Source organism: Anopheles bellator, chromosome 1 (genome assembly GCF_943735745.2).
Source record: "Anopheles bellator chromosome 1, idAnoBellAS_SP24_06.2, whole genome shotgun sequence".
Taxonomy (NCBI): domain Eukaryota; kingdom Metazoa; phylum Arthropoda; class Insecta; order Diptera; family Culicidae; genus Anopheles; species Anopheles bellator.
Genome location: NC_071285.1, coordinates 15,012,551 through 15,027,688, shown reverse-complemented (window position 1 = coordinate 15,027,688; position 15,138 = coordinate 15,012,551). Strand labels below are relative to the sequence as shown.

Here is a 15,138-nt window from a genome sequence, read left to right as displayed (position 1 = left end):
TTAGCGATAATGTAATCTCTGTGAAAATGTTCTCTACTCTACTCGCCACTTCCTTTGCTGCTTCCTTTTCCTTCATCGTTTAATAGCAAATCGGATAGAGGAAATTGAGTCGCTTGATGTCCTTGTAGCTTAGCCCGACACGTTGGCCAATAGTAACACCGGACTGTTTCGTAGTGATCGTGTCCAGTCCGTTGGCACTGAATGCGGTCTGTGAGTAGTGCATTACGCTGTCGTAGTCATACGGGATGCCAAAGTCTTCGATCACGTTGGAGCTGTAGAGATTGAAGTTGGACGCCTTGTCCGCCGATATGTTGGACCAGTTGACCGTAATATAGAAATCGCGATCCGATGCACTCTGCATGTGGACAAAGCCCAGCGCGTGCAGGAACTCGTGGATGATGGTACCGCGAGACATGCAGCCATTCGGTTGCAAGTTCACCGTTTGCATGCCACCCAGGTGTCCCAAATTAGCCCAGCAGCCCGTGTACGCTCCCTGTAAAACGGTGTAGACAGGTTATGAGTTTCCGAGCGGTACGGATTAGTTCCCGTTCAGCTTACCGTAACGATGACGTAGTCCTTTTCCGTAGTGCGGGCCTTAAATCGGACACAGCTTACCAGTTCAATCTGCTGGAGTGCAGAGACGATGCTGTTTTGTTGGGCGGCCGCTACCAGGAAGAGAGTTTTTTAGATAAAACCCACTGCTCTACCGCCGGCCACTAAAACAAAACTTACTGAATGCCGTGGTGTCGATCTTGTACGGCACCAGGTTGTTGGGCCATTTGTAAGACTCGCCGATGATTGCTGTGTAGCCGTACTTGACTGCGTCCTCTTGTTCGGATGTGAGAATTATATCACCTTCAAAGTTTCCACCAGTTTCCTCCAGCTCGCTGGCTACATCAGTACCTGAATAGACGAAAGTGCAACCGTTATGCAACGCAAATTCACTTCGTTGTTGTGATCAACTCTTGCACCATACCAACTGGAGAATCTTTTTTAATAGGTCCTCCAACAACACAACTTGTGACAATTGCCAGGCCAACCACGGTACCGAACAGCTTCATTTTAACGAAATATTATTTTCTGGCCACTTTTCTTCAATCGCTTGGGCGCCAGTCAGGTTCCAGTGTCGATGGGTAGAACTTTAAGTAGCTTCAACGACCTCCAGTCGGTGTTTGGCTTAACCATTTACGCAGATTCGGGGTTTTATGGGTAGCTACGATACGACAATTGTCGGCCGGAGAACTGGGTAAACAGTGACAACGAGTGTATGAAATTTTGTGATAAGATACCGCATGTAGATTTCTTTTTGAACATCCTGAAGGTTGAAAACGTGTGTATTTTGGGAGGCTGGAACGAAGCGTCGAAGCGGAAGTGGCCATTTTTTGTGCAGACGGCTCTTTTATCTTTACGGCACAGGGCGCAATGGCCAATTATTCGTTTATTAACAACTTCCGCCACGAAATGTGTCAATCATCCACTAATTTGTTTCCTCGAAATCTCAAACGTGTTGTTGAATGGACCGCACTGTTCGTTTCGTAGTGATTTCCAGATCGACCGGTTACTTCTCGTTGTCCCTATTACTATGCCTACAGTATTATCTTTAATTTGATTGGACTGTCGATTGGAAACATCTGTTTTATACAACATTTAATTTAAATTAATCGTAAATATTTTTCTACAGTTTGCTACATTCCATTTCGCTTTGATCCGGTCACGGTACAGGTATACTGAACAGGGCGTGTTAGGCGAGCAGCATCGTTTAAAGGTTTCAAGTCAAGTTTTCTGTAAATTTTGTTTTCAGTAAAACGAAATGCTTTCCAAATACCAAATAATTCATCGCACCTTATAATGCAGTTTTGTCTTTTTTACTCTGGCTTAATCATTTAATTTTTCGATGTAGCGCCTGGTTAGAGATGGGGTGCTGGCCTAATATTCGAAACGATCATCAAAAATTGCTCTGATCACGAGAGGGTATCATGGAAGAATGGACTTTTTAGACTACTTTAAGTTAAGTTTCTAGAACTGTGCAAAACTCGCAAACTGTGCATTTCCGTAGAAAACAAATCACTGCACCAATAGTATCGACCGACGAATAGTAACATCTGTCCTGTCCGTTGGCACTGAAGGCGGTATGTGAGTAATGTATGGCGCTGTCGTAGAGATATACTTAAAAACTATGCTCGGTTTTACTATTTCCTCCCTCCCACGGCTGTTGTCGCATCAGAAGAAGATAAACAGTGACAAGTTTTCTAATAAAATTCTGCGATTAGATAACACGTAGTGTATGTAGTGATTTCTTCTTGACCAGACAGTAGTTCGGAAACGAGTGTACTTTGGGCGGCGGGACACATCGAAATAGCTCGTTTTCTATGGATGGTTTTTCAGATTTTACAGGTCAATACACAATGGTTACAAGTGAAGGGGTTCCCAAAAAAAGTTCTTAGTAACGCAGGATTAGAATAGGGAACTAGAGATCGTGTATTTGACACACATAATATTAATACATCTGAATCTTGATATCGAGGAACGAAAATCAGTTGTTCGGCCGAACTCTGTAACAATAAATTGTTATCTGTTGAAATTCGCGGAAATTTGCAAGTTCAGTACACACAATGTAATGGTTCAGTGCGAATTTGCAGAGTCCATAAACTGGATTCTGTGAAGCCTGTCCCCAGATTGCTGTGGCTATGTTACCCTGGCTTCTCGAAATTCTGCTACAACTGAGGTGACTCCCTTAGCTTTTGCTGGTGACTACATAACAGGAGAGACAGGCCTTATCGTACGGTAAATGTTTACCCTTGCAATCAAAACCTTTTGAAGATCCATAAATTAGCCGTTTCGCGATGCGGAGCAAACCGCGGTGGCTGCACCGTCTACAGACTTTTGGTGGCCTGCCAAAAAGATGCGTACGCATACTGCGGTCGTTTAGTGTCCACGGAACGGTGGCAAGAATTGTTTCAGATCTTGTTAAAGCAGGGTACGGCTGTGCGATACGAATAAATGATGCGGGTCAGCCGAAGAACCATTGCTGGTACACGTGAATCTTCTCAACTGATGTGTGTTTCGTACAGGTCCTTCTGTTTGTGGCAGCTGGCATGCTGCTGGCTGGTGGAACCATCGCCAATCGTCTGGAGGAAATCGGTGGCCGCCATCAAGGCGATATAGTGCTGACCGATATCCAACTTGACGCTGCCTTGGGCGGAGGTATTCCCATAGTGTACGATGCCATCAAGTGGGTGAAGGGTGTTGTGCCGTTCGAAATCGATGCTGCCTTCAGTGAGTAGTCTCTGCACTGTGAGGCTGCTAGCTGTGTCTGTCACATTCCATTCCCGGTTTCTCGATGCAGCCCCTGACCAGCAGCAACAGATTTTGCTTGCGATGACGATGATCTCTTCTCGCAGTTGCGTTCGGTTTGTGACACGCGAAGTCCCGACCCACAGGCAGTTCCTCAATATTACGGCCCTGCCCAGCGGATGCTGGGCCACGCTCGGTGTGAACGCGTTGGTCAACCAGATGAATCTGCAAACAGATGGGTGCATGCAACTGGGGAACATCGCCCATCAGCTACTGCACGTGCTAGGTTTCACGCACCCCCAGAGCCGTCCGGATCGTGATTACTATGTGCGCGTCCAGCACGATGACATCGATCCCGATCAGAAGGACAACCTGGCCAGCTACACACAGGGCACGATCGAGGACTTTGGCATTCCGTATGACTACGAGAGCATCCTCCACTGTCAGACGAATTCCTTTGCCGGGGAAACCTCTGGCCGTGCAACGGTCGTCCCACTGGTCTGTGTTGGAGTAGGAACGTCGACGGCAAAACGCGATGAGTGCTGATTCTGCTGTCTGCTTTTTTGCAGGACAACGTCGACATCGGACAACGGGAAGCACTGAGCATTAAGGATGTGCGTAAGCTGAACAAAATGTACGACTATGACTTTTGCGGCACTTGCGTCCGCGAGAACTGCATCGATTTCTAGGAGGGGAGGGCTAGATTGAAGAGCATTCCTTGGAAAGGACGTTGCGCTCCTAGCCGTAGCCAAACATAATAAAAAGTAATCAGCATGCAATAAAGACACATTTTGTACAATTCCTGTGAACCAACTCAACTTGAGCGAAAAGCCGAAATTTAACTTTTCTGACTGGCAACGCCTGAAAGCAGCGGGGACAAGGAATGTCATCAACTCGTTGGGAAGCTACAGTTGAAAGTGATCCGACGGAGGAGCTTGCTTGTTTATTTTCAGTCCTTTCCGCTTCTGCTCATACATAAAACAGCTTCAAGGCAACCACTCGGACTGGTGGACGAGTCGTTCGGCGCGGTTGGTGGTCTCTTCTGCGGTGGCCACTTCCACCTCGTCGCTCTCCCTATAGCTGTTGTATAGCTACTCGCGATGGACAGCGAAATGGGAACCGGAAAAGGAACACACAGAAAAAGAGGAAGGAAATTAAAATATTGGCACCATTTGGCATCGCCAAGTGGTCCTGCCACTGACGGACGGCGACAGGACCAGCGAGTCGAGCAGCATCGGACAGTGAAGGAAAGAAGGCCAAGGCGAGACGAGTAAGGAACGAGATTTAATTACTGTCGGTCATCTACACCCCTGTTGGCCGGCTGGCTGGCCAATCCGGAGGCGAATCCGTTGCATATTAGCGCGCACGGAACGCGTACGGATTCGGATCCCTTCGGTCTCTGTGGCGGTTTTTGCTTTCAAAATAAATGAACCTTTTTGCCGGCGTTGACTGCGGCCTCGAACCCGTCGCCGATCGCTTCGCCCGCCTTCCGGAAGGCGTTGGCAATGTTGCGCGTCGAGAAGGTGTCCGGATCGATGTGGATGTTCCATCCGGCTTCACCCTCCTTCGGGCAGCCCGTCTGATTGACGATGCTCAGGTCGAACGGATCGACGGCGTACGAACCAAGTCGGCTGCGGATCTGGAAGAAGGTAGAAAGGAATGAGGTGTGGTTAAAACTCGGTAAAAAGTTTCTTGGGTTCCTCTACGATTTCATCATACACTTTTCGGCGACACAGGAGAGTAGCTGAAAGTTAATAACTTTTTCTGTACGCCCATGGACCGACCGCGCTCCCTGGGAGGATCCACTCAACTTAGTGTCTAGCGTGGCCTCGTGATAATGTCGGCTGGGCGCTTAAAAGCATTAAAATGAAAGTAAAACGCATTGAACGCACGGGGAAGAGTGGGTCTAATGCGCGCCATGCACGGCTAACCACGAACCACGCTGTTGGCGGATGATTTTTAATGAACGTGGACCCGCGTGTGTCAAAAGCTACAAACATCTCCCTGACTTCAGCGAGCTTGCACCGTACCGCCTTCGGGCCAGCCTCAGGATAATCTCCAGCCAGTTTCACACACAAGGGACCACCGGGTGTGAACAGCCGCCGGCTGACAGGATACCCGGTGTGCTGGCCCGGCGTTTTTTGTCTTCCGGATCTTTTTTTTTGCCATTTCACGGTGACTCGCTCTCTAACTCTCTCTGTACGGTTGCCCTTTTGCCACTCGTGTGTGCATAATGCTGTGCTCTGCTTATGTTGACTTTGGTGCTGTGGAACGGCGAGGACATTCGCTGGGCGTACCAGCGTGATCTGAAAGCAATTTTGGTGCATGATTTACAGCGTTAGCCCCCTGACGGCGGTCCGGTTTTTGGGTACAAGAGGGGCCACGTTCCAAATGCCGAGTGCCAAGCAGTATGTAGCGTTGCGCTACCGTACAGTGGATGGTGTCAAATTATTCAACCGACGCCGCGGCCAGAGTCAGAGATTGGAGATAGTTTTACACCGTTGGACGTAGATCAGATTTAACACGTACGCGGCTCGGTAATGCCTAAGCAATTACAATGAGTGCACGGTGGCTGCATGCGGGAGTAAGGATTATCTCCTTTCACGCAGACGCCACACGGTCAGAACGTGTTGCGCTTCGTTCCGGTGATCCGGACGCTCCCGAGTCCGAGCAGCTTTGCGAGATTTGCAAAATGATTTTCATAATCTGCCTAATCCAGGGTGGCACCTGTTTGAATACCCCCCGAAAGCAGCTTTGATGCTTTCGATGATGATAGGCATTTTATGGGCTTTCGGGTTTTTCACAACTAGTGTATGATTTAAGGTACCGCATTCCAATCTGCATCCATTCCACGGGGCATTTTCATTTTTTTTTTTATATATATATTTAGGAACGGACTGGGCCGTATTTTGAGGCATTTTCATGTCGGTGCTCAAATTCGACCGGTTGATCCGTAATGTAAATTAAATCAAATCCGGCACCTCACAACAAACAGCAAGCGTTGTTACGAGATCCTTATTTACGAGCATCGCCGAGCTGGCGTACCGGGTGCAAGGTGCATAGACCTTTGGTTGGTCGCTCGCGTGCGTGCCAGGCTCGTGTTGCAAGCTGGGCGAATGGTGATGCGAATAGAAAAACGAAACCCCGTGCCCGTGATCCTAATTGCTCGGTAACGCGAACAAACCAACTACTGGCAAGCGGCAGAAACCGGCCAGCATAAAGCATAAAGTCATCCAATTAGCACTTTCCAACTTGAGCGCTCGGGCGCGAAATGGCCCCCGGTTAAAAAAAAAGAAAAATGGGACACTAACGATGGCAAACACTGTTGGAAAGTGTTTAGAAAATTGTCTGTTTAGTAACATTGTGGGCGCACGCTTCGGCCATTTGTCGCAAATTGGTGGTCATATTTTATGCGCCACCGTGTCGTGTCGTGCCGTGTTAAATATACGCGGAAGAGAGCTTATTCAGTCTGTGTTTGTGTTCTGCTCCCTTTTGCCGTGCCGTAGAGAGTGGGTTGGCAAATTGAAAAGTGTTGACTACCCGCACCGGGCTGGACCCTGGACTGCTGGTGTTCGTTCTGGTTCGGGGAGAGGCCACTGGGGTTGGCGAGGGAAAGTTCACTACAGAAAGAAAAGCTAGAGCTGCAGCGGGCTTGCCACAACTGCAACCCCTTTTCTCTGGATCGGTCTTGGAAGGTTAATAAAAAAGAACCCCAAACGCAAGCGCAACAGTGTCTCGTCCCGACCAACTCATTTAGTATTCTGTTTTTTCCGGTCGACATGCTTCCCGGCGGTGTCCTGCGCACTTTTGACAACCGGGTCACCTCCACAGACGTGCTGGCGGCAAAGGATCCTTCCTTTTTATCACCTTCATGCATGTTTCATTCGGACACCGGCGAAGTGGCGGAGGATTCGCACTGGCCGTGTGGTCTACCAGCTAATGGCACACGGCTGAACCGACGGGTCCGTCGGGTTGTGTCGCAATGTAGAGATAAGTACGTGCGACAATACTCGGTTGGCCCGCTGGTTGGCGTTAATGATTACTTTGTCTTCCGGTACGTGCGATGATGTTGGGAGGGTTTCCGCCATTTCCCGTCCTGTGCGCCATAGTGGTCCCCGGTTTTGGGGATTTTTGTTTCTTCCGACCAAAAATGACAGATACTCTATCTAGATGAAATCAAGAGTAAAAAGCGTTTCCTTTTTCATTTGCAAGAACAGTGGACAAACCTTCGTTTGGTAGCTCTACTTATCTTATCTGTTTATTAGCACGTTTTTTTTGTCCCGAAAATGCTCATAACTTTCGCACACGGAACTACGGCACGCGCGCACCGAGATAGTTTTTGGCAGCCGCTTTGGCCAAAGCCTACTCAGAACGCTTCTCATTTTCTGTCAACTCGGCTCGGCTCATCAAATGGTTGACGGAATGAAATTCTCGAATTTGTAGCAAAAAAAAACTCTCTAAAGAGACACGCGCGCAGACAAAAGACAAAGGCGGATCGAAAGGAGTGGCTGGGAGATCAGCGATCGAAAGCTGCCTCGCTGGCCTTTTGTTGAGGTTGGGTCAGAGCAAGCAGAGAGTGAATTATTTTAGAGCGTGCAGTTTGATCGTAGCAACCTTCCGTGCTTGTCGACGCAACGCGTTGTGAAGTTTGCAGAATGTTTAGTTTTGGGCTGGACCAAGTTTGTGTGCTGGATAACTTTTAAGCTAATATCACTACGGTTCATTCACCAAAGGTTCCCCATCGGTAAGAGCGTGTCAGGAAGATTGTGTGAGAGTCTCGCGTTCAATGTGTTCATTAATTTAAAGTTTGACCACCAAAAATCAGGAACCGATGCCCGAGTGTGCCTGCTCGAAAATATTCCCAACCGTGGACCTACCTTGTCGACGTAGATTTTATCCAAATCGCGCGTCCTGGACAGCAGCGTCGCACTCTGCCGGTGACCGAACGGTATCTTCTGGCACGAAAACACTCCCGCGTACGTGTCGAAGTCGCTCATGAATACGACAAACTTTGCCGACCCGGCCACACCTGCCCGGCGACACGGATGGGAGCAGCAACCCGGAAAAAGCATTAGCGCACCGTGGCAGAATACGAAACAACAGAAGCAGAAGGAGAAAAATGAAGCCCGCGGGACGGATAAAGCATCAGCACCGGCCAGAGATGACGTCATGACGGCCCGGTTCAGCGCCTACTGATAGGCAGATGTCACTTACTGAGCGGAAACCGGACGGTCATCCGGGCCGGTACGTCCCGATCGGTGACGGTGAGCTTTCCGGTGTAGGAGTACTCGTGCTTGATGGGGTCGATCGAGAGCGGGGCCCTCTGGGAGATCTGCTCGATGAAGTACTCGTCCGGCGTTTCCACGTTTTTGGTGATGTTGTAGATTACGCACGATGAAGCGGTGCCCGTCTTCTGGATAACGTACCAGATGCCGAGGAACTACGAAACGGAAGAACAAAAAATGGACGGTAAGTGTGACCCGGTTTCTTAACAGGCCTTGAAATGTTTTAAGCTTAGGTACTGCAATTAGTGGACCACGATAGTAATCATCAATGTTCTGTCCGGTGGGTTTGGGTTCTGATAGTTCTTGTCGGCAACTAATACCAAACCTGCTAATTGGAACCACACGAAATTAACCCATTTTCAAGACACGAACACGAACTCGGGAATGGGTATATAATTATACAAGGTTGTGTTTGATTTTTGTGGCAAAATAATGAGCCAGTGCTACGTTACGGCAAACGCCGACGAAGGACTCGCACTAATTACGGATCGTCGGTTGTCAACGACCGGTGGTAAATGAACCCGGAGCACTAAAATGAACCCTTCGACGGGAGACGGCGAAAAAGGGTTCGATTTTCAGCCAACTTTAATCATTAATCAAAAGTGCACGTACCTCTTTTGTTTGTCCGAATGGACAAACGGGGGGTGGGTAGCTATTAGAGCAAAAGGGTCAGATTAGGGCCACGCTATCCACGTTCCGTTAGCGCAACAGGACGTCCATTCTGGGGAAAGTTGTAAAAATTTGACGATACTGCTTAATGGCTTCTGCAGCACCGCGAACGGAACCATTCAGCACCAAACGCTGTGAATAGTTTCGTTGGAAAAAGTTTTCCCTACTTTCTCGGAGGTCCTAGGACAGAGTTTCTGGCCTTCTTCGTGGGTCGAGTTCAAGCGAAAGTTCACGGACGAGCAACCTCGTTACGAAAGAGGAAACTTAACTGCATTGGACGAGGCGGAACATCCTGCGTTTGCGTGGATAACCCTAGCATAGTGTAGCGACAGGCGGCCGCGCTACTTTCCGACGTCCGGGCACCGACATTGTCTGTAATAATCTTAAACTTTGACCGATGCCGTCGCGCCTTACATCCCGGGCCAGGGCCATGCTCCTCGACTCGGGTTCGACACATTGAGCCGGGGCAACTTTCTTCCCGCAACCTCGGTTGGCGCTCTGGCGTCCGAGGATAGATTTCAGGGTCTCGGTCAAAATGGGCGCTGCCATGATGGATGTGGGATTGACAGGTCACGGTCACCGGTCACCGTTCCCTGGCGGCGTTTCGTGTCGGAGTATTTATTGTTGTAAAAGTTTTGATTGGCTTGATAAAGTTTACACGAGCAATTCCGGCCGGATTGTGCAGGCTCGAGAGCGAAGTGGTGGATCTGCCCAGTTTATGTCCCTGGTGCTCTTCATAATGTTTCGGGTCCTGCCCGAACGGGGTGCGTTCGTTTAATACCGCCACAATGATTTGACTGTAAGTTTCGCGAAGTTTTCGAAACGTTGTAGTTTCACCTTCGTTCAACAAACCACACTTCAACACTTAACCGTCGAATGAGAAATTAGATATCACCAACAAACAATGTTTCCTGTCATTTATTACGACCCAAGGGGTTCGTTCTTAGTTGGACGGACGATTTCTCATCTCCCACCTATCTCTTCATGAAGGTGTGTGTTGGCTGGAAGAGAAAGTTTCCTTCCGGAGTGAAAAGAACTTTTAAAAATGGACCAGAAAACTTATATCAAGTTACAATAATCATCCATTTTCTTGGTGTGCGGTGATTATTCTTCATCTTTTTTAATACTTCCCAAGGAACGACCATTTCCGGTTTGCCTGCTGGCATGGCGTTCTTTTCGTCAGATAAAGCTTTCGTCAGGGGAATTTCAAAAATGAGAATTTATCTTCGGCCAGCCTCGAAAACGGTAACGCAGCTTTTTCATTTGATGTTGAGCATTCCTTCGCTGCCCTTTCTTTATCCCTGAGCCAAGTCAGCCGAACACGCAGCGACGACCCCGTGTCGGCTACCTGACATGACTTATAAGAAAAAGGGCTGCTTCTTTCTTGGCAAATGTGACTGGAAGATGTTCGCAACGATCTCGTATCTGCGGGCGCACTCGGAGGAATGATAGTAATAAATAACCAACTGACGAAAGCACAGGTTATGCGCTTCAATCTTCGAGCACAGAAACTACAGTTTTGCGCTGCTTGAAATATGTGACTTTTTGAGTCGGCCTTCACAGTTTGGAGAGCAAGATTAACCACACCAAAACGGTTGAATCGCTACTCTGAGCTAGCTACGATTTTGAACGAAATTATGTCAAGCACCCAAGAAGCGCCTGCTGGCACTTGACGATACTTGACCAAGTTCAACCAGAAACCGAGTATAGCTCACATGCTTCTTTGCTAACGCCCCACGGGAAAACAACGCTCGGGCGGTGTGGAGAAAATTAAATCAATCCCAACGATATCGGCTCGGTGGCCTGCCTAGGTTATCGGACCTGTTTGCCGTGGCAAACGACGAATCAGCTACCCTTTCTCGGTCTCCGGCTCTCCCTGGCGGAGGAACCAGCCGTGGCAGAAAGTCGATAGAAGTCGATCCGCAACCAGACAGACGCCCCGGCGGACATTCGCATCATGGCGTTTTCGTATACTTTCGGCAGCACTACTAAAGTGCCATCAATCAATGTCGGCAACAGGCCACCGCTGACCCATTCCTCGGACCGTTAGCCAGGCGTTAGCATCAGTCTTCGTCCAGTTAGCCTCCCTCGGAAGGATTTGATTCTTCTTTTAGCACGGTGCAATAGCACCGGAAACGATACCCGGAAGCGACCTCTCCGGAAAGCGGATGAACAGCAGCCAGCAAGCCGAAAAAACGAACATCAAGATATTTATTCGATTTATTTCAGTGGCAAAAAGTAAAATAGCGTCAATAGGAGAATGGAAAAGGACGCACTATGAGTGGTTGAAAGCTTTTGGCTTTCATACCCAACGGCTCATCTCTGGCCGATCTGTTTGGCAAAGGGAAGCCGAGAGTAGTAAGAATACTCGCGTAATTTGGCTCGGTTGATTATTGCCGCACAATTAGAGTGGTGCGTTTGATGTGGGTCCCGACGATGTTTGCTTGGCTTAGCATTTAGACGTTTGCATATTTCAAGGGACCGAACAATCCGTCGTGCGGTGGAGATTGAACGGACCATCAGAGATTCTTGAAGGTTTTTGTCGTATTTTATTCTGACACATTTTTGCCTTAATATTGGCATAGCCAGAATGATGACCATGGTGCTTTTGTGAGTGAAAAAAGTCCGTCTTCTTATCAGCAAGCCGATTTGTAAGATTAGCATACGACGCAGATGCGTTAAGACCGATCCTGCCGGCGCTTAAATCGTGTAAAAGATCCACTGCGATCGGTGCTGGCGATCGTCACTGTAGGTTCATCGCGCTTGAGTGGACCTGACGTTTGCCGTGTTCATGCCGATTACGTTTTCGCATGAGCGTGTGCAACCCAAAGAGAGGTCATCCGCCGTGTTGTTGTGCTCGATCGCGGAAGGTTATCATTATTCGACGAGCTCGCTGATCGCGTACGCACTTGAAAACATTTCACGCCTTATGAACTCTCTGGGTTTCTCCGAAAAGGTCCAAAATAGAAACACGGAATTGCGCGGTTTCACCGTTTAGATTACCTGTTTCATTCGGAAGTCACTCATCGGCTCGACGCTAGGACAGTCACCCGTTTTATACGTATGCGCTTGAACCGTGGCCAAGCAAAAGATGCCGATGGCCACCATCAACGCGCACGAAACTTTGGAAGACATCGTTGTTTAGCGCTCAGCCGGAAGATCTCGAGTTGTTCCCCGGTGGTAGAGTTGCAAGCGGATCGAAAATCTCTGCTTGGTCCTGTATCAGACCCGAATCACTGTTCACTTCACTACTGCAATTGCAGAACGGAGAACCTTCCCGTCCGAACGCTAAACTTCCACTGAAACGGCCTTGTTTGTGTGCCTCTTGTAGTCGGCTGCGGCTGCGGCTCACGGACGTCGATCGCCAGGGTCCGATTATTCAATTGATCGTGTTGCTTCTCTTTCGTGGGCCGCGCTTTCGCTCGCACCCGCGGCCACAGCCTCCGACGATCGGGGCGAGTGGCGATCGTCGTCGCCGCGTCTTATCAGCGGAAAATAGGGGAAGAAACTAAAAGCCAAGGAACAAAAAAAAAAGCGATTCAGACGCAACACAAATCACTGCCGTGGCTTGCGGTCGAATGCGACGGTCAACCGTCGGGCCGGGTGATTATGGTGGTAGATAATTGAATTTCCTTTTTCGTCAGAGAGGTTTGTTTACCGTTGTGCCAGGTTACGTTTGCGTTCTTGGCGTCGTTGTGCTTCGTGGACTGGTGACTCACCGGTTCGCCGGATGGAACGGTTTAACGTTGGGTTTGGGAGTTTCCAGCACAGCGCGGTTCGGTCACGTTGATTCGCTGCCTGCTTCTTTGCACTATCAGAGCCTATAACGAACAGATGGGTCAATAACCTTATTTATGGGAAATTAAAATAAATTTCTCTAATAGAAACAATCAAACAGAACTACAAGATTCAAAGATAGTGGTTGGGAACCTGTGACAGTGACATGTTTTCAAAAGGATTAGGAAAGAGAGAGTGTTTCCTGTTGCGTTTAACGGATTGCACTTCGCCTGTCATGTTGCCGTTGCCTCGAGAAATTCTATTCCTGTTGCAACGGAAATCACATAACCGTAACGCTCATGGCCAACGTCTGGAAATGGGGCTATGCTTTGTTTTGATGATCTTCGAGATGGGCAGCTAAACAAATCATACGCGACATTGGGATTGATTGTTGGGACAGCTTTATCAGCACTTGCTCAGCAAAGACCGTGAACCGCTTGATCAACGGATTGCGTAGAATGAATTAACTCTTCGTGTTAGAACCTGCTTTTATTCTAGCGCATTATCCATTTTTAAGACCCGCTTCGTAGAACATTACACTGAAGTATGATTGATCTCCTGTGACTCTTCATTTTCTAAAATTAAAGACTACATCCGTTATCGTCAATCACGTTCTGATTGGTACATGCCATATGTTTGTCCACAAAACATAGAAACACACACACTTGCTAACTGGCTAGCATATTGAATAAATGCTTGCAGTTTCATTTCTCATCCGCTTTCTCCTTGCGGTAGCGCAGAACGCTGGCAATCACGTGGTAGAGGCGGCTAGAAGTGGGCGAAACGAAACACATCAGGCAGCCATCAAATTGGATTTGTTGCACCTTTACCGGGTGCTGGCTGGAAACAAGTTCCGGTGGTCTGGTGGTGGTGACCGTGACTCCCCGGTAGTTGCATTTGCACTTTGACTGCGCACAACATTTGTGCATTAGCGTACGTCCCAGATGCTTTATGGATGGTGCAGCGTTCCAGACCTAAACGGTGGTAAACGCTCTGCCGGTGTGTGTTAAATAACAATGCCGTTGTTTTCTGTGCCTTTTGCTTTCTCGCGGAAAGGGCAGTAAAGTAAACATGAAGGGCTGCTACAAGAACAGGGTTCGCACCAGAAACGGTACGGCTGGACACAGTAAACCTGTTTCCATTGGACGGATCACAGCTGAGCGAGGAAAGATTCATAAATGTTATCAAAGTGGGATATGTGAATCGCTTAGAAGTGAAAATGAAAATGATATTGTTACATACTGTCCCATTATCCTTACTACTTATTAAAATATTATAAACGTTATCATCGAAAATTGCACCAAAATATTTCATGATAACGTTCAAATTAAATTTTCGGTACAAGAATGGTGCGCCTACATGTAGGCAAACTCACTACATCTCATAGCGATCCGCATGTTCTAAAACTAAGTACACAAATAGGAGGCTAAAAACTGATGTAAAATTACGTTCAACTAGAATACTGACTGCTGTTTTGCGTGTTCTCAAATAGTTTTCAATAATCGTGAAATCTACAGCTTGAAAACCACTTCACGCGTCAACGCGGATAGTTGCATGTACTGTAGGAATCCAAGCGAAAAACCAAGAGCAGCGAAGTAAAAAGAAAGCAAAACCAAGCACCATTATCCACTGAAATAGCAGATGGCAGCAGAAGAGCGTCCTGTGTAATAATGTACAGCCGCACCTGTAAATGTAAAACTACATAAAAGAGCTTTCCCTGTTCACCATACCTCGTCTAGGTCCTTCTTGGAATCGAACGCAAAATTCTGCGAAAATGCAACATCAATGGAGGGGAGAACTTTCGGTGTAGACGAGTAGACACTACCTTTTATCTAAGCCTCGAATATCAGAGTTCAAAAGCGAGATCCATCAACGGGCGTCCAGGGAGAGGTGTCAAAGTTCGAATAGTGCTCCAACCATTACTTTTACATTGCACGTGCGCCCGGTTTAGGCAGACGCCAGGAGAGGTTTTCGCCGTTTCAGTGTTTTTTTTATTTTTATCACTCCAATATGTGGTTTCATTCTTGACGAAGACGCATACTTGACGGTTCCCTTGAGGAGTCGGCGGAGAGTATTGCGATGATTGGATTTGTCGTTCCAAATGGATCCATAT

General features: G+C 48.0%; 3 protein-coding genes across 3 annotated transcripts; 1 reads left to right on the top strand and 2 right to left on the bottom strand.

Moving 5' to 3' along the window:
* Positions 1-79: 79 nt before the first annotated feature.
* On the bottom strand, positions 80-1,061 carry LOC131215095 (astacin-like). Its single transcript, XM_058209473.1, has 4 exons — positions 1,019-1,061; positions 733-903; positions 559-665; positions 80-493 (listed from the first exon to the last, which is right to left on the bottom strand). The coding sequence occupies exons 1-4, from the start codon at positions 1,059-1,061 to the stop codon at positions 80-82; spliced, it is 735 nt and encodes a 244-aa protein (XP_058065456.1).
* Positions 1,062-3,095: 2,034 nt separating this feature from the next.
* LOC131215094 (zinc metalloproteinase nas-14-like) lies at positions 3,096-3,983 on the top strand. Its single transcript, XM_058209472.1, has 3 exons — positions 3,096-3,276; positions 3,347-3,792; positions 3,864-3,983. Exons 1-3 carry the CDS (start codon positions 3,096-3,098, stop codon positions 3,981-3,983), a joined length of 747 nt encoding a protein of 248 aa, XP_058065455.1.
* A 238-nt stretch (positions 3,984-4,221) lies between these two features.
* On the bottom strand, positions 4,222-12,561 carry LOC131215020 (apolipoprotein D-like). The gene is made up of 5 exons (XM_058209394.1): positions 12,252-12,561; positions 8,509-8,734; positions 8,172-8,323; positions 4,727-4,933; positions 4,222-4,385 (listed from the first exon to the last, which is right to left on the bottom strand). The coding sequence occupies exons 1-5, from the start codon at positions 12,381-12,383 to the stop codon at positions 4,281-4,283; spliced, it is 822 nt and encodes a 273-aa protein (XP_058065377.1). The 5' UTR covers positions 12,384-12,561; the 3' UTR covers positions 4,222-4,280.
* Between the last annotated feature and the right edge of the window lie 2,577 nt (positions 12,562-15,138).

Bases quoted from the DNA above. Each gene is read 5' to 3' on its own strand.
- LOC131215095 (XM_058209473.1), bottom strand. From the start codon at position 1,061: ATGAAGCTGTTCGGTACCGTGGTTGGCCTGGCAATTGTCACAA. The intron at 904-1,018 runs GTTGTGTTGTTG...TCGTCTATTCAG, and splicing joins TGGCCTGGCAATTGTCACAA to GTACTGATGTAGCCAGCGAG. The intron at 666-732 runs GTAAGTTTTGTT...TCTTCCTGGTAG, and splicing joins GATCGACACCACGGCATTCA to CGGCCGCCCAACAAAACAGC.
- LOC131215020 (XM_058209394.1), bottom strand. From the start codon at position 12,383: ATGTCTTCCAAAGTTTCGTGCGCGTTGATGGTGGCCATCGGCATCTTT. The intron at 8,324-8,508 runs GTAAGTGACATC...GTCGCCGGGCAG, and splicing joins GACCGTCCGGTTTCCGCTCA to GTGTGGCCGGGTCGGCAAAG. The intron at 4,386-4,726 runs GTTCATTTATTT...CATCGCGAGTAG, and splicing joins CAGTCAACGCCGGCAAAAAG to CTATACAACAGCTATAGGGA.
- LOC131215094 (XM_058209472.1), top strand. From the start codon at position 3,096: ATGCTGCTGGCTGGTGGAACCATCGCCAATCGTCTGGAGGAAATCGGT. The intron at 3,277-3,346 runs GTGAGTAGTCTC...TTCTCGATGCAG, and splicing joins CGAAATCGATGCTGCCTTCA to CCCCTGACCAGCAGCAACAG. The intron at 3,793-3,863 runs GTCTGTGTTGGA...GCTTTTTTGCAG, and splicing joins GTGCAACGGTCGTCCCACTG to GACAACGTCGACATCGGACA.